This window comes from Onthophagus taurus, unplaced genomic scaffold (assembly GCF_036711975.1).
Source record: "Onthophagus taurus isolate NC unplaced genomic scaffold, IU_Otau_3.0 ScKx7SY_15, whole genome shotgun sequence".
NCBI lineage: Eukaryota > Metazoa > Arthropoda > Insecta > Coleoptera > Scarabaeidae > Onthophagus > Onthophagus taurus.
In genome coordinates, this window is record NW_027248940.1 from 4,949,627 (window position 1) to 4,973,475 (window position 23,849).

At 32.9% G+C, this 23,849-nt stretch overlaps 2 protein-coding genes across 2 annotated transcripts; one reads left to right on the forward strand and one right to left on the reverse strand.

Moving 5' to 3' along the window:
- The first annotated feature begins 778 nt into the window (after positions 1-778).
- Positions 779-1,834, forward strand: LOC111420326 (TweedleE). Its single transcript, XM_023053302.2, has 4 exons — positions 779-857; positions 909-1,187; positions 1,243-1,422; positions 1,483-1,834. The coding sequence occupies exons 1-4, from the start codon at positions 843-845 to the stop codon at positions 1,564-1,566; spliced, it is 558 nt and encodes a 185-aa protein (XP_022909070.1). The 5' UTR covers positions 779-842; the 3' UTR covers positions 1,567-1,834.
- A 17,969-nt stretch (positions 1,835-19,803) lies between these two features.
- On the reverse strand, positions 19,804-22,814 carry LOC111422498 (toll-like receptor 2 type-2). The gene is made up of 2 exons (XM_023055696.2): positions 22,756-22,814; positions 19,804-22,445 (listed from the first exon to the last, which is right to left on the reverse strand). The coding sequence occupies exon 2, from the start codon at positions 22,414-22,416 to the stop codon at positions 19,909-19,911; it is 2,508 nt and encodes an 835-aa protein (XP_022911464.2). The 5' UTR covers positions 22,417-22,445; positions 22,756-22,814; the 3' UTR covers positions 19,804-19,908.
- Positions 22,815-23,849: the final 1,035 nt, after the last annotated feature.

Genomic DNA, 23,849 nt, shown 5'->3' on the forward strand with positions numbered 1-23,849 from the left:
AATTCTTTATTATCATAGATAAGGAAATTAGATTTTTTTTTAAATTAACTGTTTTTAATCGTTTTTAAATTGTCTAATAAACTCCGTAGCATTTATTAATTTTTTTCTCAAAACTTTTTTATATAAACTTATTAATTGTTATACACGTTTCGAAAGAGAACATCTTCAGCTTTAATTTGAAACATGAATCAATCCTTTATTATCACAAAGAAGGAAGATTTGATATTTTTTAAATTAAGTCTTTATTTTTTGGTTTTTTTGTCTTATAAACTTAATTAATTTTTTCTGAATCTTACTTTCTTTGTTATCTAACGCCAATAACAATCAATAACAAACCTCAATTTAAAAATAATTAACAAATCAATAAACTTATTTCGCTACGTTTTTTATGAACGTTAATTTTGGTGAAATCACTTCTTAATTTTACCACAACATAACAATTTTTGCCGCCAAAAAAACTTAACTCCAAACGACCTTGCAACAACTCTTTTTTCCCATCAAAAACCCATTACACAACGCTTCACCTCATTTTCCTACACCTTTTACTTGAGGCCCCCATCGCAATCGCATTCTAAAGAAAGTGAACCCGACGTCTTCTTCAGTTAGTTTTTTTTTTTAATTTATGTTTCCTCTCTTTCTTCCCTTTTTCCTTATTCTTTTTAGGCGCGCCCCCCTACGATAATGAATGACCCGGTAACATCTTCTTTTCGCCCCCCTACACATTATAGAGGAAGATTAGTTTCCCCCGAAAAGTAGTGAAGGTATAAATAACTCGAGGATCGTCTTCACAACTTCAGAGTCAAGGTGTTTTGTGAGTTAATCGGGTTTTAACTTTGACGATAATGAGGATTGTGGCGGTAAATGATTTTTATTAATTTTTTTTTTTGATTTAATAAATTTTGTTGTAGGTTATTCCGATTGTTATGGTGGTTATTAGTCAGGTTAAAGCTAGACCAGAACCTCCAGGTTACAGTTATAGTGCCCCAAGTGGTCCCGTTTCCAGTTATAACCCCCCGAGTACTAATTACGGCGCCCCAGCCCCAAAATACGGACCCCCGGCTCAACCCCCAACCGTCCATAAACACGTTTACGTCCATGTCCCACCTCCAGAACCCGAATATCATGCCCCAAGAAAACCGATCGAATTCGCCCCCGCTCAAAAACATTACAAAATCATCTTTATTAAGGTAAAAATTCCCAAAACATTCTTTTTAGGCATTAAATTAATTCAATTATGTTTAGGCACCAACCGCTCCAACTCCAACAGCTCCAGTAATTCCAGTTCAACCGCAAAATGAAGAGAAGACTTTGGTTTATGTGTTGGTGAAGAAACCGGAAGAACAACCGGATATCGTAGTTCCTACTCCGGCTCCTACGCAACCAAGTAAACCGGAAGTTTACTTTATCCGTTACAAAACTCAGGTAAAGAAAGCGTTGTATAATTCAACCATTCATTAATTTATTAATTTATTTGGTGTGTAGAAAGAGGAAGGATATCCCGATAGAGTACCAAGCCCTCAATATGGAGCTCCAAATCCCCCATCATCATCTTACGGGGCTCCTTAATTCTCTTAAGGTTGTTATAGGATTACGAAAAAATTGTAAATATTTATATTAAGTATCGAAAATAATCTGAAATTTTTTATCTCATTGTGTATTAACTAAGTATTGAGAGTTAAGTATTAAGAATTAAATATTAAGAGCAAAGATATAAAAAAAACGGTGATAAATGATAGCTTTATACAAATACAAACTTAATGTTTCGTTTAGATTTAATTAGTTAAATTCGTAGCTCGTGTGGTTCTTATATTATTATAATTATTTTTTTAATAAAGTTTGTTTTTAATTTTTTACATAAAGTTTTTAAGAACTAAGGATTTCGTTAATCCCAACGAAAAAGTTATATAAGCGAATCTAATTCACACTTTTTATATTCTTGGGTATAGGAGGATCATAAAATATATAACATTTTACGTAACCGCTAGTGATTCTTTATCTGAGAATACTTCACTTTCATTTTAATAAAATAGCGCGTTAAATTGCAATAAATAAATCTTTGAGTATTGTTCCATACTAATTAAAAATCTAATCGTTTTTAGATTATATAATGTTCAAAATGACACCCTGCGACATCAGCACAGTTTCTAGTTCTGCGTTAAAAGAAAGCCCACACTATTTCAAACAATTGGCGAAAATCTTTCAGATTGTTCATAGCCCGTCGGGTAAACTAAACTTTTTAAATAGCTCCATAAACAAACGTCAACGGATTTGAAATCCCTCGCCCATTTCATCTCCTAAGGAATGTGAAATTGTTTCCAAACAGCAAGATTAAAGTGCGGCGATTTAAACGTAAATCTTCTGAAAGTCCAAGGAGAGTTTCCAGGAAATCAAAGTCTGTATGATCCTATGATAAATAACTAGATGTTTATACTAAATTGCCAACTTGTTTAATTTATAGCCACGCACAAAATAAATCTGATAAACTTAAAGGTACAGTTATTTTCGCTAAACTTGTTGAGATTACAACATACTATATTTTCGGATGAAATACCTTTGTTTTTTTTAAACTTTCTATGCATAACGACCATAGAAAAAATTATACAGTGCGCGTCATATGTACAATTTTTTATGCTAAATTATTTGGGTTAGCAAAAAATAAAAACCGACGTGTTTCGGCTCATGCCGATATATCCATTTTCAAATTAGACAGGGGGAGGGTTACATATGACGTGCACTGTATATATTATACAGAAGGTCATCTCCCCACTATTTTTTGGTACATTGAATTCAGCACTCGCAAGTGCTGGGGATTGTGAGGGAACTAATTAGCTAAAAGCGCGAAATTTAAATAATAATAAGCGTTTTATTGTTTTTAATATTTACAATTTTCCCTTTAATACATTCTACTATATACAGGGTGCCTCAGCGAGACCGGTCATTAGACGTTTCTGGAGTTCTGGCCAAAATAAAAATTTGAGAATTCTGACTTAAGTATAATCAATTACGTTCTCTTCGACTAAAATATTTTCAGATTTCTAGCACTTCCGGTTATACCGGAAGTCGCCACCTACTTTATTTTTTTAAATGGAACACCCTGTATATTTTTACATATTTGGATTTGTCTGTTTTGAAGGTTTATAAATAACTTTACTTTTTGCAATTTGATTCGGCCGTTCTCGAGTTATTCGAATTTTCCTAGAGAAAATCTGCTCCAGCGGACATTTGTTCAAAAAATCATAGAACACTCGATTTTTGAGATATCAATTTAGGATTCAGAACATGCTTAAGCAACATGATGAAGTATGTTTTGGTGCCGAGAACAGCTGTCTAGATCGTTTGGTCACTTTACTATGGCACGTTAACTTTTCGAAATTTTGAAGTACCATAACTTCATTTTTTTAAATGGCACCCCCCATATTTTATTACTTAGTCGTCTTCAGCGTCTCATTTTACATCTTTTATACTCCATATGTCCTATGCCTAACATTAATAGTTTGAGAAATAATTAGGGTTTTTTGAAAAATGCTCACATATCATATCGATATTAACCTAGTGTGCCATGGAAAATAAATGTTTAATGACTTATTGACAAACGTCAAAGTCTGATTTACGTTGTTTGATGCTTGTGAGTCTAAAACCAGTTAAAATGGATATTAATAACGTAAATAATGTTTATACAAATGAAGAAATCCATAACTTATGTTTTGTACACGAAAAGTGCGACACAGTTCTTAGTAGAACTTGCAGAATGTTTAATGAAAATTATCCACATTTACCTCCGATGACAAAAGGTAAATTTAGAAGAACAGAAGCAATTTTTTTGCATTTTGGAGGAATTAATAACATGTGAAACTGACCAAAAAATTTAGTAAATAATGCAACGGAAGAGATGAATACCTTGGCTTATTTCGAGTCCAGTCCAAACACCTCAATTCGAGCTGCCAAAGAAGATCTGGGAATCATACTACGAACTTTGTCGCGCTTTTCATGCATAAAAAATAAACTAAGAATTTCTTGATTTGTGTAAATATTATTTTCGTTATTGTTATCGATTTTAACTCTTTTCAGTACTAATATTAAGGGATCTAACAGATAATTATTAGTTCACATGCATCAAGTGACGTAAACAAGTGAGTCTTTGACAAGAACTCATTGAGAAGACTTGTTTTTCATGGCACACTAGGCTAAATATCCATATGATATGCGTGCATTTTTCGAAAAACCCTAATTATCTCCCAAACTATCAATGTTAGGCATGGGTCATATCGGATCTAAAAGATGTAGAATGAGACACCGAAGACGACTAAGTAATAAAATATGGGGGTGCCATTTAAAAAAATGAAGTTATGGTACTTCCAAATTTCGAAAAGTTAACGTGCCATAATAAAGTGACCAAACGTTCTAGACAGCCATTCTTGGCACCAAAACATACTCCATCATGTTGCTTAAGCATGTTCTAAATCCTAAATTGATATCTCAAAAATCGAGTGTTTTATGACTTTTTGAACAAATGTCTGCTGGAGCAGATTTTTCTAGAAAAATACGAATAACTCGAGAACGGCCGAATCAAATTGCAAAAAGTAAAGTTATTTATAAACCTTGAAAATAGACAAATCCAACCATGTAAAAATATACAGGGTGTTCCATTTAAAAAAATAAAGTAGGTGGCGACTTCTGGTATAACCGGAAGTGCAAGAAATCTGAAAATATTTTAGTCGAAGAGAACGTAATTGATAATACTGAAGTCTGAATTCTCAAATTTTTATTTTCTCCAGAACCCCAGAAATGTCTAATGACCGGTCTCGCTGAGACACCAGTATATATGTATACAGGTGTCCCGTTAAGCGTACGGAGCGGCTGTATCTCTAGAACGGTAAGGCCTAGAGGTTTGGGAAAAAATCCTTATAAGCAAAGTGACCAAGAGAAATAGCTGGTAATTATTTTGAAGTTCGTAATTCGACCGCTAGGGGACGTAACTGCCACAAAAATGTGCAATGCAATTACGACATAGAAAGACATTTTTCTCTAGAAGTGTTTTTAAGATTGATTTAGCGATTACGGAAAACTGGCAATGTGTAGCCTATTCAGACATCTCTATGAATTTGTAAATCACATTGGTACGCAATGTGATCACACATTATCTGGGAACTCCGAAAACAATTGTCCACAAGAGTTCTCAAGAGAATAATATCTCCACCATGTTGTTTTACATCAGGCCTTAACAGATACCGATTATGATAACAGACTGAACTGTTACCATTGACTTTTAAATATGATTTGGGCAAATCCAAACCTTTTATCACAAATGCTATGGATGCATGAAGCATCTGTCCACAAGCTGATGTAAACTTGCATAATATGCATTCTTGGTTCGAGCAAAACCCACATTGCTTTCACCCCTTTATCTATTGGGTAGACTAAACGACCTGACTTTTCAAGAAAAACCAATAACCAGGGAAAATATGACAAAACACTAAATACCAGTTGAAACGTGTCCAGGGCCGAGACTTAAGCAGCGCTTTTTTTTCGTCGAAACTAGATTAAATAAATGCATCGAGGTTTATGGAAGGCATTTCGCACATTAGTGAGTTATTTTTGCCAAAAATTTAAGTTATTCTAAGTGTTTTGGTTTATTTTGTTTTATTATCATTGTTGATGTTTCATTGGCTTTTCAACACGCCTTAAAAGTAGTTTTGAAGCAGTTCTAAGCTTGGATAAAGTGTGAAGGAAGGTTCTAGATAAAAAAATGTTTGTTCTCTCTTATTTGTTTCCTAAGGTAACTTGATCCGATTAAGATATTCGAATTTTTAACATTTTCTGGAGAATGGATGGAGATATCGAGATGCGGTTTTCACTAATATTTAGCAAATTTTATGGTGATTAATGGTCTGTGAAGTAAATAGTACCATTCCATTTAACTTTTTTTCAAAAATCACAAAAATATGTAAGCGCTGCAGATAACGCCCTCTAGCTTATTTGTTTTAAACCAAGCGGTCTTACTGAAAATATCTTTGAAAATGATGAAAAGAGCATGAAATGCTCTTTTAAACAAGACCAACAATATTCAAATCGGTTGAATGGTCCAGGAGATATTAAAATGTAAACATTTGAAAACGCATTGGCCTCCCCCTCCCTTATTATGACAGATATGAGAAATATCGCAAAACAAAAGCGATGCGGTATTATCCAAGCTACTAAATGATGTTGTCAACGTTATAGCTCATCGTCTAACTTTCTGAGATAGCGGGAATTTTATGTTTCTCTGTGGCAGTTACGCCCCCTAGCGGTCGAATTACGAACTTCAAAATAATTTTCAGCTATTTCTCTTGTCCACTTTGCTTATAAGGATTTTTTTCCCAAACATCTAGGCCTTACCGTTGTTGAGATACAGCCGCTCCGTACGCTTAACGGGACAGCCTTGGATATCAACTTTGTTATTTTACATGGAACAGCCTGTATATTATTGCATTTTTTGATTCTTTGTGAAATTTCAATGGTACTTTGTTAAGGATACCTTAGGTCTAACTGGTATCGTTTTTGAATTATATGACGATTTTCGAAAAAAAATAACATTTGCAGCGTCTTATAAATTTGGTAATATTGCCGAAACTGTGAAAGCTAGAAAGATTTGGTTTTCTGTTTTGGATTGACAATAAAAAATGTGTAATTTTGTAATCTGTAATTTTCGAACTTTTTAATCATGGATAACTTATTTTTTTTTTAATGGAACAATATACCAATTTTTGCATAACTGGATGTAAAATTTAATTTCCTTTCAGTTTTATACAGGTATCATGGTGTCTATCTTCAACGGTTTTGGGGATTTTGAAGTTTTTTACGATAGATATGTATTGCGAAGTAGGTTTAGGACTGGTAAAATGGAAGGTGGTTGACGCTTTGTAATACTATTAAAAATTGAAGTAGGCTTGGAAAACAAACTAGGTAAACTGTCATTAATGGTCCACGCATTAGAATTGGTTTTCAAAGTATTATTTGTTAACATAATAATTAAAAATGTCACTTACGTGGAAAGAATTAGTCGATATGGTTTCGTCCTCGGCGAATGTAACAAGAACGCTTTGCTAGCGTCAAGAGTTTACGCACAACAATATCCAGATAGAAGCATCCAAATAGGAGGGCATTTCTGTCCTTACTGGAAAGATTTACAAATACTGGATCCGTAAAACGTACTAAGCGCAACCGTAATAACTCCGTACTTACGGATGAAAACCAGTTGCACGTATTGTTAGCTGTGCAAGAAAATGCAGAATTTAGTGTGCGTGAAATAAGTAGGAGGACAAACATCAGTAAATCTTCGGTACACAGGATTTTAAGAAAACGTTATTATCAACCGTATCGAATCCAGTTGCACCAGGAAATTACTGATGTCGATTTCGAAAGCAAGCTGTTATTCTGTCAGTGGGCAATTGAAAGAACTAATCTTGATGCCAATTTTTGGATGAAGCTACCTTTCACAAAAATGGGTTTGTGAATCGTCACAATTGTCATTATTATGATACAACAAACCCCCATCGATTTCTTGCAACGCGTAGCTAGTACAGATGGTCAGTGAACGTGTGGGCAGGTGTCATTGGAACGCATATCATAGGCCCTTTCTTTCATAATCAACGTTTGACGGGTAGGATTTATTTAGAATTTTTAAAAAATAGTTTGGGCGTTCTGTTGGAAAATATTCCACTAGCTATTCGTCAGTGGATGTGGTTCCAACACGATGGTGCTCCACCGCATAATACCGCCCAAGTACGTCGGTATTTGGATGTGTCCTTTCCGGACCGCTGGATAGGACGAGGAGGACCTGTTAGATGGCCTCCGAGATCGCCAGATCTTACCACTTGCGATTTCTTTTTATGGGGTTTCATTAAAAGCAAGGTTTATGAGACATCACCAACTACTCCTGGCGATATGAGTCAACGCATTGTAAGAGCTTTTCAAGAAATCACACCAGAAATGCTCAGAAATGTTCAAAACTCCTTACAAAAACAATTTATATTATGTAGTGAACAAAACGGACAACATTTTGAACATTTGATGCAATAGTGTTTTTTTTATTTGTGTTCGTTTCCAGTGGTCTTGTTGTGTTTTGTTGGCCACTTTTTAAGCATGCCAGTAATATTTTTGCCAGTCCCAAGCCTGGTAAAATGCGAGGGGAAGGTGGCCGGCGCTGCGAAATAAGTATCTATCGTTAAAAACTGAAAAATCGGGAATATCTCCAAAACCATTGCAGATAGACACCATGATACCTGTATAAAATTGAAAGGAAATTAAATTTTACATCCAGCTATGCAAAAACTGGTATATTGTTCTATTTAAAAAAATTAAGTTATCCATGATTAAAAAGTTCGAAAATTACAGATCTCTACTTAAGAACCCTGTAATATAAATGCATAATTTTCTATTAGCAAACGTGTGCTCTTTTATTGTTAATCCAAAACAGAAAACCAAATCTTTCTAGCTTTCACAGTTTCGGCAATATTGCCAAATTTATAAAACGCTGCAAATGTCATTTTTGTCGAAAATCGTCATATAATTCAAAAACGATACCAGTTAGACCTAAGGTATCCTTAACAAAGTACCACTGAAATTTCACAAGGAATCCAAAAATGCAATAATATAGAGGATGTTCCATTTAAAATAACAAAGTTGATATCCATTTCCGGTAGAAGCGGAAGTCCGCCATTACTAAAACTAATTTTAAAATATGTATAATATGATTCGATTCAACTTTTATTTGAAACATTTTTTTGTAAAACTCAATCATAATTCGGCTATGGACCGAGGCAATTTAGGTGGGACATCCTGTATATAGTACAAGACTGCGTTTCAAAGAAATTCCTAACTCAACTCGTATAGGAGCTATGGATGCCTGACGCACCTTTGCAGGACCTTGTAGATTAGACCGGAGTGAAAAACAGAAAAGTTTGCGAATCGCATCGTAATAGTATGGAAAACTTACTACTCGTTAACACGAGCTCAGAGAAAAAAAAATTTTTGAAATCGGACTATATCCTCCGTTCGCGCATCGCATTCAAAGTTTAGGAATTTGAACAGATATACGAAAAATCGTAGGAGGTGTAAATGATGTCCGATCGAGCAAATTTTTTGTACATAGCATAATCTTGAAATACACTACAAGAAAAAAAATGTCAACCTCTCCTACCCCACCCCCTTTCCACACCGTGGAGGGGATTAAAAATGCCATTTTTCGTTAAAATGACCTTGGGACTTTTCCACTTAAGGTACTTCGAGCCTGGTTCCTTAATTACTGAAATGTGTTCTTCCTTTTGTACACATTGGTATCGTTTGTTTTTCAACCAAGACTAAAGTGTCATCCATTCTATCATAGAAGTACACGCACATCGGACCGTGCGGTAAGTTTTAATCTACATTTTTCTTTCTCTTCTAATTTTGCTTCTATCAACGATAAGAGATGTATTACTATCAGTAATAAGACGTCTTTGAGTACGCTAGAAGTAATAGCAGCTCTTGCGCTGTTAGACACACCAAATCGATCACTTGTCAAAGCAGTTGCTGAAAGTGACAGTCGCATCTGTGAAGTTTTTGAGACGACAAAGAGCATGCGGACTGAAAGTCGGAATCATAATTATCATTATCAACTTCAAAAGTTATCTCTGGTTCAGGATCAATACTACTACAGAGGGTCCAGGCAGGGTGGTCTGATTTAGCTGACGAGCTAAGTCTATCTGTCTCTGCAACCTTAGTGTAAGCTTTTGCGATTCTTTTGTATCCACCGTCTCAATCTTACCTTGCCTGAGGTGTCTCTGAGCGTAAAGAAATCTTATTTCTAATTGCGGTACTTTTTTTCTTTAGGGCAAGTGCAACCCCCTCCACGGTGTGGAAAGGGGGTGGGGTAGGAGGGGTTGGCATTTTTTTTCTGGTAATGTACTTCCAGGTTATGCTACGTACAAAAAATTAGCTCAATCGGATATCATTTACACCGCCTACGATTTTTCGTATATCTTAACTTTTATATACAGGTGTCTGACGTAACTGGTTCGTTAGAACTGTTTCAGGTTCCACTATTCGTAGAGATTTGAAATTTTGGTAGCATGGACTGTTCATTCGGAACTTTCGATCTAAAATATTTTCAAGATGGCCGCCACTTCCGGTCTACCGGAAGTAGACCATAACTTCGCTATGTTAAATGGAATGCTATACTTTTTATTACACCGTTTAATTGTATGTAAAAAAATAGGTTGACTTTGATAAAAGTTATTGGTACCGTAGCGGTAGCGTTTTTCGTTTTCGAGTTATTTTGGCTTTAAGCTTTTTTTGGGAAATTTCAACATGCTCCTTAAAACTCCATATCTCAGCCAACGTTCATTCAAAAAAGATCTACGTTGGCACGATTACTCTTCAGATGTTGTCAAATAGATTGTCATTTGTTGTATCGGAGTATCTTATACAGGCTGGTCAAAAATTGAATTACTCTTTCTCCATATTCAATTGTGAGGAAGTCGAAAATTTTAAATGGAACGCCCCATTTTTTTAGCCTATCAGAAAGAGAATTTAATTCTCTACAAATTATCTATGAACATTCCCATACCTATTTATTGTAGTTTGCCTCATATTGCGAAATTTATTAAAACATGCACGGAATGCAGGTTTTTTTATTAGAAAGCTATGGAATTTTGAGAGTTTTTGGTCCATGTTTGTATTATTGTTGTCATTAGTTACATTTGACGACGGGTGTAAGTCATTGAACATCATGGTAAATTATTCCAACGCCGATATTTGAAGTTTATTTTGTATTGATGGCGAATGTAATAAACTTTTGGACAGGGCGTGTCGAACACTTAATGAGAGATGCCTAACAAACCTAACGCCCATCACAAGGAAAAATTTCAAAAAATTGATAAAGAATTTCTTAGTTCTGGATATATCGAGACCAAAAGACATCGCATATTTCCGGTCACTAGTGATGAAGACAAGGAAATAAATATTTTATCTACAACTATTGAATTATCTATTCGTTATACATTTGATTTTTGACGGGTAATGACACATATTACTCATGACTGACAAAGTGTTGAATAATGAAGCCATTATTCCACAGTTCTGACACGGCCTACTAATCAAAAAATAAAATATTAACAGAAATGACAGCTTTCTTATATTGAGGTTATGTCTGAAATGTCTATCAAGTTTATTTTTTTTTTCTTTTTTTGATTTTTTTTTTTTAAATTAAAAAGTTGCAGATAAAGTATAGTATTCAACTTACGTATAATGGATGTTACCCACTCAGATTACAATTTTGAAATTTCATCTTCGTGGGTAACAGCCGCCATTATACGCTTGTTGAATAATATACTATTATTGTATTTTATTGCATTTCCAAATTCCATTTAATAACAAATTTATGTTATAAATTTATATTTTTATTTAAATCTAATTTTTGTCATTACTTTTTGTTTTAATAGTTTCATTTATTTGATCTTGTGTTTGTTATTTTTGGTAAGCAAACTAAAAGATTATCAATCGTAGTTAATAGTACAAATAGTAATAGAAATAAATTAAACAAAAAACTGTCAAAATGTCATGGCCTTCTAATAAAAATACGAACTGTTTCCTGCATTTCCTGCATGTTTTGATAAATTTACGAATATGAGAGAAACTACAATAAATAGATATAGGAATGTTTATAGATAAATTGTAGAGAATTAAATTCCCTTTCGTGTAGGCTAATAAAATATGGGGCGTTCCATTTAAAATTTTCGACTTTCTCCCCATTGAATATGGAGACACGGTAATTCAATTTTTGACCAACCTGTATAAGATACTCTGATACAATATATGACAATCTATTTGAGAGAATCTGAAGAGTAATCGTGCCAATTTAGAGCTTTTTTGAATGAACGTTGGCTGGGATATAGGGTTTTAAAGAGCATGGTGAAATTTGCCAAAAAAACCTTAAAATCAAAATAACTCGAAAACGAAAAACGCTAGGTACCAATAACTTTTATGAAAGTCAACATATTTTTTTACGTACAATTAAAAGGTGCAATAAAAACTATAGCATTCTATTTGAAATAACAAAGTTATGGTCTACTTCCGGTAGACCAGAAGTGGCAAAAATTTCAAAACTGTACGAATACTGGAACCTAAAAAAGTTCTAACGAACCAGTTACGTGAGACACTCTGTATATAAACTTTGAATGCGATGCGCGAACGGAAGATATTGTCCGATTTCGGGGGGCGGGGATGAGGTAAATTTTTCGACTTTGAGCCCCAAGGTCGTTTTGTATAAAAATTCAAATAGATAAATCAACTTTTACACTGGTTTACACCACCTGCAATTCTGGCTATTTTTAACGAAAAATTTTCAACCCCCTTCACGGTGTGGAAAGGGGGTGGGGTAGGGGGGGTTGGCTTTTTTTTTCTTGTAGCGTACTTCAAGATTATGCTATGTACAAAAAATTAGCTCGATCGCACATCATTTACACCTCCTACGATTTTTCATAACCCGATGCGCGAACGGAACATATTGTCCAATTTCAAAATTTTTTTTTCTCTGAGTTCGTATTAACAAGTAGCAAGTTTTTCGCACTATTACGATTCGATTCGGAAACTGATGTTTGATCTCCATATACAGGGTGATTCACATAAGAACCGACACAGAGCAGGGACATGTAAAGGACAATACATTAAAATGATTTAACGCAACTTATCTCTATACTAAGTTGTACCCCTGAGGAGTTATAGGCCTTCAATGTTGGGTCTTAAATTTTTAAAATATTGATTATCTTCGTAATACATTAAGCTAGAAAAACCAAATTTGGTATACGTTATGAGTGTACCGAATGTATTAATTGGTAGCAAGTTGAAACCAATTGAGGCATTTCAAATTGTTGATTAAGGGTGATGGTCCCCTCAATTTTGACAGATTTTTTTAACCTTTTGGGGGATTTAATACATTATTACCTCATTTCATGTGGAATTTAATTCTAAAACTTTTTTTACTCAGGTTATAAAACCTGGTCGTCAAATAACTTTATAACCTATTGGTCAAGTTTGACGTACAATTTCATAGCCGACTACTGAATTTTTTGATGATTTTAAGTAGCATTGAGGAAATACGTGTCTTTAGTTATTTGAGTTTTTTATGAAAACGACAAAGTTTCTTAAAAAATAGTAAGAGTAAGAAAAGTTTTAGAATTAAATTCTATATGAAATGAAGTAGTAATGTATTAAATCTGCCAAAAGGTTAAAAAATCTGTCAAAATTTAGGGTACCATCACCCATAATTAACCCTTTGAAATTACGGCTCGGAATTTTACAAATTTAAGTATTCGAATAGTCGTATAATTTTCAATTCGAATAATTGGAATAGTCGAATAATTCGAATATTTATTAATATTCGACTAGTGAAGTAGTTGTCGACTAGTCGTCGACTAGTCAAATAGTCATCGACTAGTCGAATCGTCGAATTTTTCAAATATTCGGATTATTTGATTAACAAAACGTATACTACTAATTTTTCAGAATTTCAGGAGAAACAAATAAACAAGTAAGAATATGTTTTTCCTCGTTAAGTTAAAAATTAATACAACAATAAAGAGAAAAAGAAAAATGTATTAATAATATAATAACGTAATGACTACAAATTTACACTTAAAAAACGAATTTTTTTTACATTGTCTGATTTTAGACAAGCGCGTTTCGCGTTCACACATTACCAGCTTTTGAGAAGCTACGCTCCGATGAAACTGATGTCGCAGGAATAGAGAGATAACGTTTTGCATACTTTGACAATTTCGGATACTTATTTTCATTGTTTTTCCACCACTGCAAAGGACACATATTCTTTTGTATATGGCAGTCTGAATAATACATATCAACTTCATTTAAATCAGCCGCTGCTGAATTTTCATTTGGAAACAAAATATCAAAGGCACTTTTTTTTTAGGGTTATGATTCATTTCATTTTCTGTATCTTCCAAAGTTGACTGTAAAATATTCTTGAAATGTCGTTTTGTTTGAAATAATGAACCAGTAAACCGTTCTTTATTCATAAATCGAGGATCTAAGAATGTACTTAGGTCAAAAATTCCAATTTTTCCTCCAGCGGTGACGGACATATTTTCAAATCTGGATTGAAATTCATTCTGTAATAAACGCTGCAAATTTTGTAATAATTTAGGCTCATCTTCCTTAGTTTTTGAAATAAAATTTTCCGCTACGGATTTTAAAATGGGCATTACAATTGAAATGGTTGGTTGCGACTCTGAAGATAACAGTGTAGTAACTAATTCAAATGGTTCCAACATTGCAATACAATACTCCATAGTAATCCATTCCTCCTCTTCCAGCATCAAATATCCGGCTTGTATTCTTGATATAATAGTTCTGTCTGATAGAACACTAAGTATAGCTTCACGTTGTTCAACTAATCTTTTCAACATGTAATATGTGGAGTTCCAGCGCGTTCTTACTGCTTGAATAAGTTTATGTTTTTGCAGTCCTAGTTGTTCCTGCTTAGTATTCAAGGCTGTTGATGCTATATATGAATGTTTAAAATGGGAAACAATGCTGCTGCACTTAACTATTAATGGCTTAATGTAATCAGCGTCTAATACTTTATTTAAAACTCATTGTAAGTTATGTGCATAACAAGTAATTGCATCAACGGACATTTCTTCAGTTGCAGAGACAATGTTGGCAGCGTTATCATGCACAATGGCTACACATTTATCATTAATTTCCCACTCATTTATAATATTATTTATTTTATTTTGTAAGTTTAATGCTGTGTGTCTATCTTCCATACTTTCAGTTGTGATATTACGAGACACTTCTACCCAATTTTGATTTATGTAATGACAGGTTAAGCTGATATATGATTCAGTTGCCCTTGATGTCCAACAATCCGTGGTTATGGCAATGTGTGGCACATCTTTTAATTCTTTGATTAGGCTTTGTTTTTGAATTTTATAAAGGGCATCTACACGTATTTGGATAGTCTTTGCTGTCGGTGTTTTGTAAGTGGGACAAATAAATTTTAACAAATTTTTGAATCCACGATTTTCAACAAATGACACTGGTAGTGAATCAATGCAAATCATTTTTGTTATTAGTTGAGTTATGTCCTCTTCTCTTTGTTTGGAAATTTTTTTGGAAAAAAAGATATTATCGATTTTTGTTTGAACCGATGAAGTCAAACTTATTTGGCTTGCTGAGTCTGACTAAGTTTCGGTTTCCAGTTCATCCGATACTTCGGCGCTTACTAAATCTGATGTTGTTGACGTACTACAAAACAAAAGTTGATTTAAGCAAGGTCTATAAGTAAATATTTTCTTTATAAACAGAACAAGATGAGACATTACAAAAAGGAATGGATCAATAAATTGTATCAAATAAACTACATATCGGTTGATAAATTTTAATAAATAATATAATATTTAATGAACATACCTTGTAATTTTAGAAATATGCTTATTTCTTAAATGATTCCACAAATTACTAGTTGTGCTGTTTCTAGTAGCATTATAGCTGCAAAATTTGCACTGCACTCGAGTTTCTTTTCGGTCGAAATATATCCAAATTTTGCTACGGGTAGTACTCATTTTCAACACAAAAATTATTTCACTGAATTAAATTGAAAAGTTAGTAGCACAAATCTAACCTCCGCCACACCACAAATAATATTAAACAAGTCGGCTGGGCAGCGTAGGCTTTATATCGACTTGATAAAAACAAGTTCCAACACGCACAGGGCACAGACACGATTGTCAGGGCTCACCGCACTACAACTATTGAGTGTTATTAGAATAGTCGAATATTCAAATATTCGACTATTAATAGAATAGTCGACTATTCAAATATTCGACTATTAATAGAATTATTGATATCGTATATATCCATATTCACCAGAGAGTTTAATAAAAATAGGTTGTAAATAATTAATACTGAGGTGATCATTCTTTTTTTTTATTGTCTATACCAGGTTTCGGGACCCTGCCCTTCTTTGGTAGACCCATTGAGGTCTTATATATAATCTAGAGTGCGTATGCTGTTGTCCCCACCACGCCTAAAATGAAGCCAGAAAGGTCGCCATGTTAGATGTACCAACTTAGCGGGAAATTCAAAATTCTTATATTATGCAAGAATTTACATTATTTTAAACTGGAAAGACAGAAAATAATAACCAAAATAAAACACATTAAGTTTTTATTAATAAATAATTATATAATATTTTAAAAGAACTTAATAATTTTTAACAAAACCCTTATAATTAACATAAACTAAGTGAAAATATTTAAAACAATTCTGATTGATCACGTTAACCTTTTGTTTATAAATAATTGTTAGTTTATTTTAAAAGAACTGAACATTCCTTAATAATAAACTTTACTTGAACTTCATTGTTAATTTCAAGTCAAATACCCAGAAACATTTTATGGACTGTTGTAAATAATCTTCCAACCTACCAAATTATAAACAACATATGTGAAACAAAAAGAATTCGAAAACCCTCAACAAAAATAAATTTTAATAAAAATAACAATATGTTTATGAGAATTGTGAGGTTATAATTGTAGGTACAATAGAGACTTGAAACTATAGCTAAGTTCAGGTCGGTACATCCAACATGTCTAACTTTCTGATTACCCCCACCACCACCACCACATACGCACTCTAGATTATATATAAGACCTCAATGGGTAGACCCTACAAAGTACAATAGACCTATTAGATATTATTAACAATATTAAATTAACACTGATTGATCTTGTTTAGACTTACGTCATATTCATTAGAATAATACAAACATTAAAACTTAAGATGAACTAAATAACAATTGAATTGCACGTGCGGAGAAAAGGTTTAACCGGTTTAACTGTCGGAACACATTGAATAATTTTGGAGGTTAAGATGTCGATAATACAGAAATTGACCAAATAAATTTAAATTCAAACTAGCCACGGTTATAAATAAAAGTTAAATGTAAAATAAAATAAAATGTACGTCACGGATAAAATTAGGATCATTTACATCATTAAACAGATCTTCTTGTATAATACAAGCATTCATAGGGAACAATTAACCAAGGGTTAGTATTGAAGTGACATTGGGGCATGGGTTGTAAGTGGTGCAGGTTTGAGCCGCCTCCAAACTCGAACCTCTCTTCCACTCACATTAACAAAATTAGAAAGAAAAGGGACAGTCATCATAAAAACCAATGCCAGGACCATAAAACAGAATAAATGAATCAACTACGTTACTAAATTGAAACAGGAGATCAGCCACATGAGAGATTATCAAAATTTAAAAATTAGATAAACATTATATACACTAACACTAAAATAAAATAGCATCAGTTTGGAAAAATAGAGCTAAATAAATAGGGGGGGGGGGGGAATGAGTTATGTAAATGTGACATTGGGGCATGGGGTGCAAGTGGTGCAGCATTCAAGTCGCCTCCAAACTCGAACCTCTCTTCCACTTGCACTGTAAGGTTTACTAAGTCTTGTCTTCTTTTCTTCTGGGGAAAGGGTTCCTCAGACATCCATATAGTGGTTGGTAAATTGGTGTAATTTGTTCATTTAGGCTAGTTAGATTCGTGTTGTTTTTGATGAATCTATTTATCTCATATGTCTCCATGTATTCCATAAGGTTGCTCTTTGTTAAGTGGTGTAGTAGCTTAACATGTTTCGTTTCGTCAAAGTCGTGATTGTTGAAGGTGAAATGTCTACCAAAATTCGACTTGGAGTTGGTTTTGTGTTCCTTTATCCGTGTTTGTAAATTCCTGCCAGTTTCTCCAATGTACGTTGCGGAGCAGGTCCCGCATTGAAGTTGGTAAACACCACTTTTTGCCAAAATGTCCGTTTTATCTTTATTGTTGACTAGAATATTTTTTAATGTATTTTTATTTTTAAATGAGATTGTAATGTCGTTTTCATGGAATATTTTCCTAATTCTGTGTGAGATTGTTCCCGGATATGTAATTGACCTGTAGGTAATTTCTCCATTCTTCGTTTTGTTATGCAATGTAGTTAAGCGTTCTATCTCTACCTTGTTTCGATATCTTGAGATTAGTCTCTGTATGATGTGTTGTGGAAAGGAGTTTTCACTGGCAATTTGTTGGATGATTAAGATATCTCTCTCTAAATCCTGTTGTTCTAAATTGGAGTTAAATGCTCTATGTAGGTAGGTCCTGAGGGCTGCCATCTTATGGGTGCTGTCATGGTAGGAGTCGAAAGGGATAATTGCATTGGTCTGTGTAGGTTTTCTAAATATTGTGTATTTAATTTCGTTGCCCAAACGTTGAATTGTGAAGTCAAGAAAGTTTATTCTATTTTCTATTTCCATTTCTAAAGTGAAAAGTATCTTTGGATGTAATTCGTTTATGTATTCATGGAGATTATGAATTATTTGTTCATCTTTGACGAAAACCAATATGTCGTCCACATATCTGATCCAGGTAATTATTTCATTGACATATTGGTCTCTCATGTGGCTGATCTCCTGTTTCAATTTAGTAACGTAGTTGATTCATTTATTCTGTTTTATGATCCTGTCATTGGTTTTTATGATGACTGTCCCTTTTCTTTCTAATTTTGTTAATGTGAGTGGAAGAGAGGTTCGAGTTTGGAGGCGGCTCAAACCTGCACCACTTACACCCCATGCCCCAATGTCACTTCAATACTAACCCTTGGTTAATTGTTCCGTATGAATGCTTGTATTATACAAGAAGATCTGTTTAATGATGTAAATGATCCTGATTTTATCCGTGACGTACATTTTATTTTATTTTACATTTAACTTTTATTTATAACCGTGGCTAGTTTGAATTTAAATTTATTTGGTCAATTTCTGTATTATCGACATCTTAACCTCCAAAATTATTCAACGTGTTCCGACAGTTAAACTGGTTAAACCTTTTCTCCGCACGTGCAATTCAATTGTTATTTAGTTCATCTTAAGTTTTAATGTTTGTATTATTCTAATGAATATGACGTAAGTCTAAACAAGATCAATCAGTGTTAATTTAATATTGTTAATAATATCTAATAGGTCTATTGTACTTTGTAGGGTCTACCGAAGAAGGGCAGGGTCCCGAAACCTGGTATAGACAATAAAAAAAAAGAATGATCACCTCAGTATTAATTATTTACAACCTATTTTTATATTAATAGAATAGTCGACTATTCAAATATTCTACTTTTCGGCTTATAAATTATGAAAATTACGAATATTCGACTATTCGAATACGATTCCGAGCCCTATTTGAAATACCTCAATTAGGTTCAATTTGCTACCAATTAATACCCTTGGTACACTCATAACGTATACCAAATTTGGTTTTTCTAGCTTAATTTATTATGATGATATTGAAATTATTAAAAATTTAAGAGCCAACTTTGAAGGCCTATAACAACTCAGGTGTATAACTTAGTATATAGGTAAGTTACTTTAAATCACTTTAACTTATTGTCCTCTATATGTCCCTGCTCTGTGTCGGTATTTATGTGAATCACCCTGTATATATTTTTTTATATTTTTTGTATAATTTTATATTATGAATTACTATTATTTATTTCATTTGGTTTTCGTCTCTGTATGTATTTTTTCTGGCTTATATTGCGCTAATATATCTATTTCTGTTTGATTTCTTTATGTCAATTTTGTGATGCAGTATTGGGTGGGACACCCGGTATATAATTTAATTTAAAATTTTTTAAACGTAAGCAATATAAATTACTTCATTGTTATTTAAGTTCTTATTTTTTTTATTTACAAAATTTATAAAAATAAATTTAATAATTGTTTTTATAATTTTACATTTACTTTTAATTCGATTTCATCTTTTTGAGTTTTAGTTGGTTCGATGGTGCTTTTGAGAAAATTAAATATTATTACATTTTTCTTTCATTTTACATTTAAACTTTCTTCTTCTCCGGTTAATCCCGGTCCTAAAGCATTCCTCAATTTCTCCCAAAATTGTTTTTGTTTATTTTCCGTAGAATCCCATTGCAAATAAATCCTGGTTTTCATAAGATACTTCAACATCGGACTTATATTACCACTTGAAATATTTCCTAATTTAATCATAATCAAGGAATCATTAACACATTCCCCTCGTTCGTTCTCAAAAAATAACCGATTATTTTCAGCAACCTGAGCTTCCCAAGTGCACCACTGCGATTTAATGTAAGAATTGCTGATGATCAACAAAGTTTTTCTACTTCTCGATAGGCACTCCAAAACCGATTCGGATATGATGGTCCCGAGTTCGAAATCTCTTTCGTAGACGCATAATTTAAGGAATGGCTCGTAATTCTCCAACATGCTAACTAATCTTATAACGAAATTTCTGTCTTCGGTGCTGTAAGAAACGAAAGCGTCGTATAAATAATTTGAATGCCCTTTGATGCTGTCTCGTTTTTTATTAAATTGGGTTCTTTGTGCGATGGATAATTTCGTTAAGAAGATCCAATATCGAATGTGCCATCGATAAATATAACAAAGAATTAAAGTTATTAAAAAGAAGCTTCCGCAAATTAACGAAGGTACTAAATATCTGGTAATTTGTATTTCTTTTTCTTTTTGACACGTTTTATAATTATTTTGGTAATATTCAACGATCGTTGTGTTTTCAGCTGATTCCGGTAATAAACAAAAAGTGCTCGTTTGGTTTAAAAGATTTAAAATGTGATTGATTTTCTCGCGGGATAAAGATCCAAACGGTTCGATTAATTGGTCGCAATCGCAATGAAAAGGATTATTTGAGAAATCAACGACTTTAAAATCAGAAATATCTTTTAGCATAGCCTCGGTTAAATAGGTAAGTGGGTTTCTTGAAACTGTTAAATTTTCTAATGCGGTTTTAATATATAATCGATTATGCCAAGTTTTTAATCGGTTATCATTTAAATTTAAAACTTTTAACGTTCTCAATGCAAATATAAAGTCGGGGGTTATCTCGGAAAGAAAATTTTTTCGGAGATTTAACGTTTCTAGTGACGCTAATCCTCCAAAGATGTCGATACTAGGGAAATATTCAATCTTGCAACTTTCCAACGATAAATATTTTAGATTAATTAACCCGGTGAAAATTTCTTTAACCCAAGAGTATTGTGGGAAATGATTATCCCCTAAGTTTAAATATTCCAAATTTGAGAGTTCGTTAAAAGTGTTGTCAGATATTAACATGATGTTTGAATGGAAAAGATTTAATTTTTTTAGATTTATTAGCCCATTTAAACTTCGATTATACATCCTTATTATGTTATTATAGCTTAAATCGAGCGTTTTTAATGATGTCATGTTGCTAAATTTACTCTGATTTTCTCGCAAGGTAAAATAAGATTTTCCAGGATTTGTGTTTCCCGACATATCAAGCACTTCCAACGTAGGTATTAAAACGGCTTTAGGAGCCGTAATCATTTTATTCTCTCTTAAATGTAGTTGCTTTAAATTCTTGAACTTAATAAAAGCATTTTCTTTAATACCAGTAATCATACACTCCTCTAAAATTAAACTTTCGATATTAGGCATCTCCGGAAAAGTGTTATCATCGATCGTGTGGAATTGATTTCTATTTAAAATTAGCTCCGTTATCGTTGTATTTGCAATCACATTAAAAAGTTTATTGGGAACTCGCGTTTTAAATCCCCATCCTTTTAAGTTTAGTGACATCAAAGGAATTTTGTGTTCACCAATTTTTTTTAAAACATCAATCATGTTTATTTCCTCCACTACAGTTTCGCTAACACTCAAATTCCTTAAATTTTTTAAATAAATAAACGCTTCGGGGTGAATATAATCGATTTGGCAGTCATCAAGAAAAATATTTTCCACTCCGCTTCCATTTAAATTCGCAAAATCATCCTTTTCGACCCTTCGACAATCCAATTCCGATAAAACAATCGTTGATAACTTCGGCATAAACGAAGCTTTAAACGCCATCGAAGCATCTTTGATTTCATTAAACCCATTATGAATTAATCGCAACGTCACCAAGCTATTTAATCCTTCAAAAACATCTTCATCCAAACTCATCAACGAGGGGTTAAAAGAAATCGATAAAGTTTCCAATTTATTTAAATTTTTTAAAGCTCCAATTCGAATCGATAATAATTTCATGTGATTTTCAATGTACAACCCGGTTAAATGCAATAAATTATCGAAATCACCGGGGAAAATTTCCTTAATTCCACAATCCATTATTTTGAAGCATTTAAGTGCTGTCTGGAAGTATTTGGGGAAAGTTTCGCACCTAAAATAGTAACAAATTGCGTAGGCATCAATGTATTCCCTACATTTGCATTGACCACGAAAAAAAGCCCTTTGTTTTATTGCACTATCATCTTCGGATGTGCACGATTTTCCCAATTGAAACAACAACGACACAAAAAATGTTGTTACGATCAACATAATTTTTGTATTTTAAAACTTGCCTCTATCTAAAACAACAAATTAATTTGATTAATAAAGAGCCTCTTTAAAAGAGGTTACTGTATTCGTTATTAAAATTGCATGATATGGGCCATCAACCCAGGTTTTCTCTTAATTACACCAAAAATAGCGTACATTATTTAAAATTAAATGTTAATTTTTTTTCTATTATGGTTAAATGAGGTTAAAGTTTTTTTTTTACTTGATAACAAATAAATGCGTCTACATATTCTAAATACTTACTTAGATTTCGTAGAAAAAGAAAATAAAATTCTTTTGTGGTTAAGTTATTTATATTTAAAAATTAAAATAACTTACCTAACAATTAAAACATTTCCAAATTAAAACTAAGTCTAAGCTCTTTGCCGTTCACTTACTGTTTGTGCTTACATTTTCAAAACTTGTAACTTCAACCTCAAAGCATTGTGTGTCATGCGCATTAAAACTTAGTAAAAGTTTAATATAATTTAAGTTGGTAACAATGGGGGCTAATATTTTTCATTTAATTTTATTAATTTAAAGACGATTAAAAATTTATCACAGAAGCCCACTTTTACCACCTCTTGATAAATTTTCCGATAGATAAATTGGTAATTATCCCTTATTTATTTATTTATTTATTTATTTTATTTCCGAAATTACAGGGTTGCCCCTAATTACAAATTTCAGAACTTAAGTCTACTAGTACATAATATAACCAGCCCCGGATCTAGGGGGGGGCAAGCCGGGGTAGTTGCCCCGGGCGGCATTTTATGGGGGCGCCTAATTCATATACATATATGTAGCAAAAAGAAAAATAAATTTGTTTCACTAAAAACACCTTACGTCTTACAAGGGAAGTATCAGAACTGTCCCTCACCGATTTTGTTGAAATTTGGTACAGCGATAGTATGGCCAAAAATAAGGTTTACGTATTTTTTTATACGTGCTAATAAAGATAACCCCTTTCCTTAAGAATAATGTGATAAACTGTAACACTTTTGAACAATATATTGAAGAAAACCATAAATTAGTTGTAAATTAAGATTTACGCAGTAAAATAAACCCTATACGACATTAAGGGGTGCCTGGGGTTAACTACCCTAACCACCCCAAAAAAATTTTTTTTGCGGAAATTGCTTGTCGATTTTGGTGCAATTTCCCACGTTGATTTTTTCATACGTTAGGTAGTACTATTGTAAGAACTTACACGGGTTAGAAGTTTGGGGTAGAAAATATATTTTCGCTAATAACTTTCATACTCCTTCAGAAAAATGTTTTTTATCCTTATTCTATTTAAATAACACAAAAGTTAGGATAATTTTATAAATATATATTAATAATGAGTTAAAAAGTAACTGACAAAAGAATGGTTGACTATCACAAATTGTATTCTACATTATTAATTTAATTTCCTTTTTTTATTCAATATA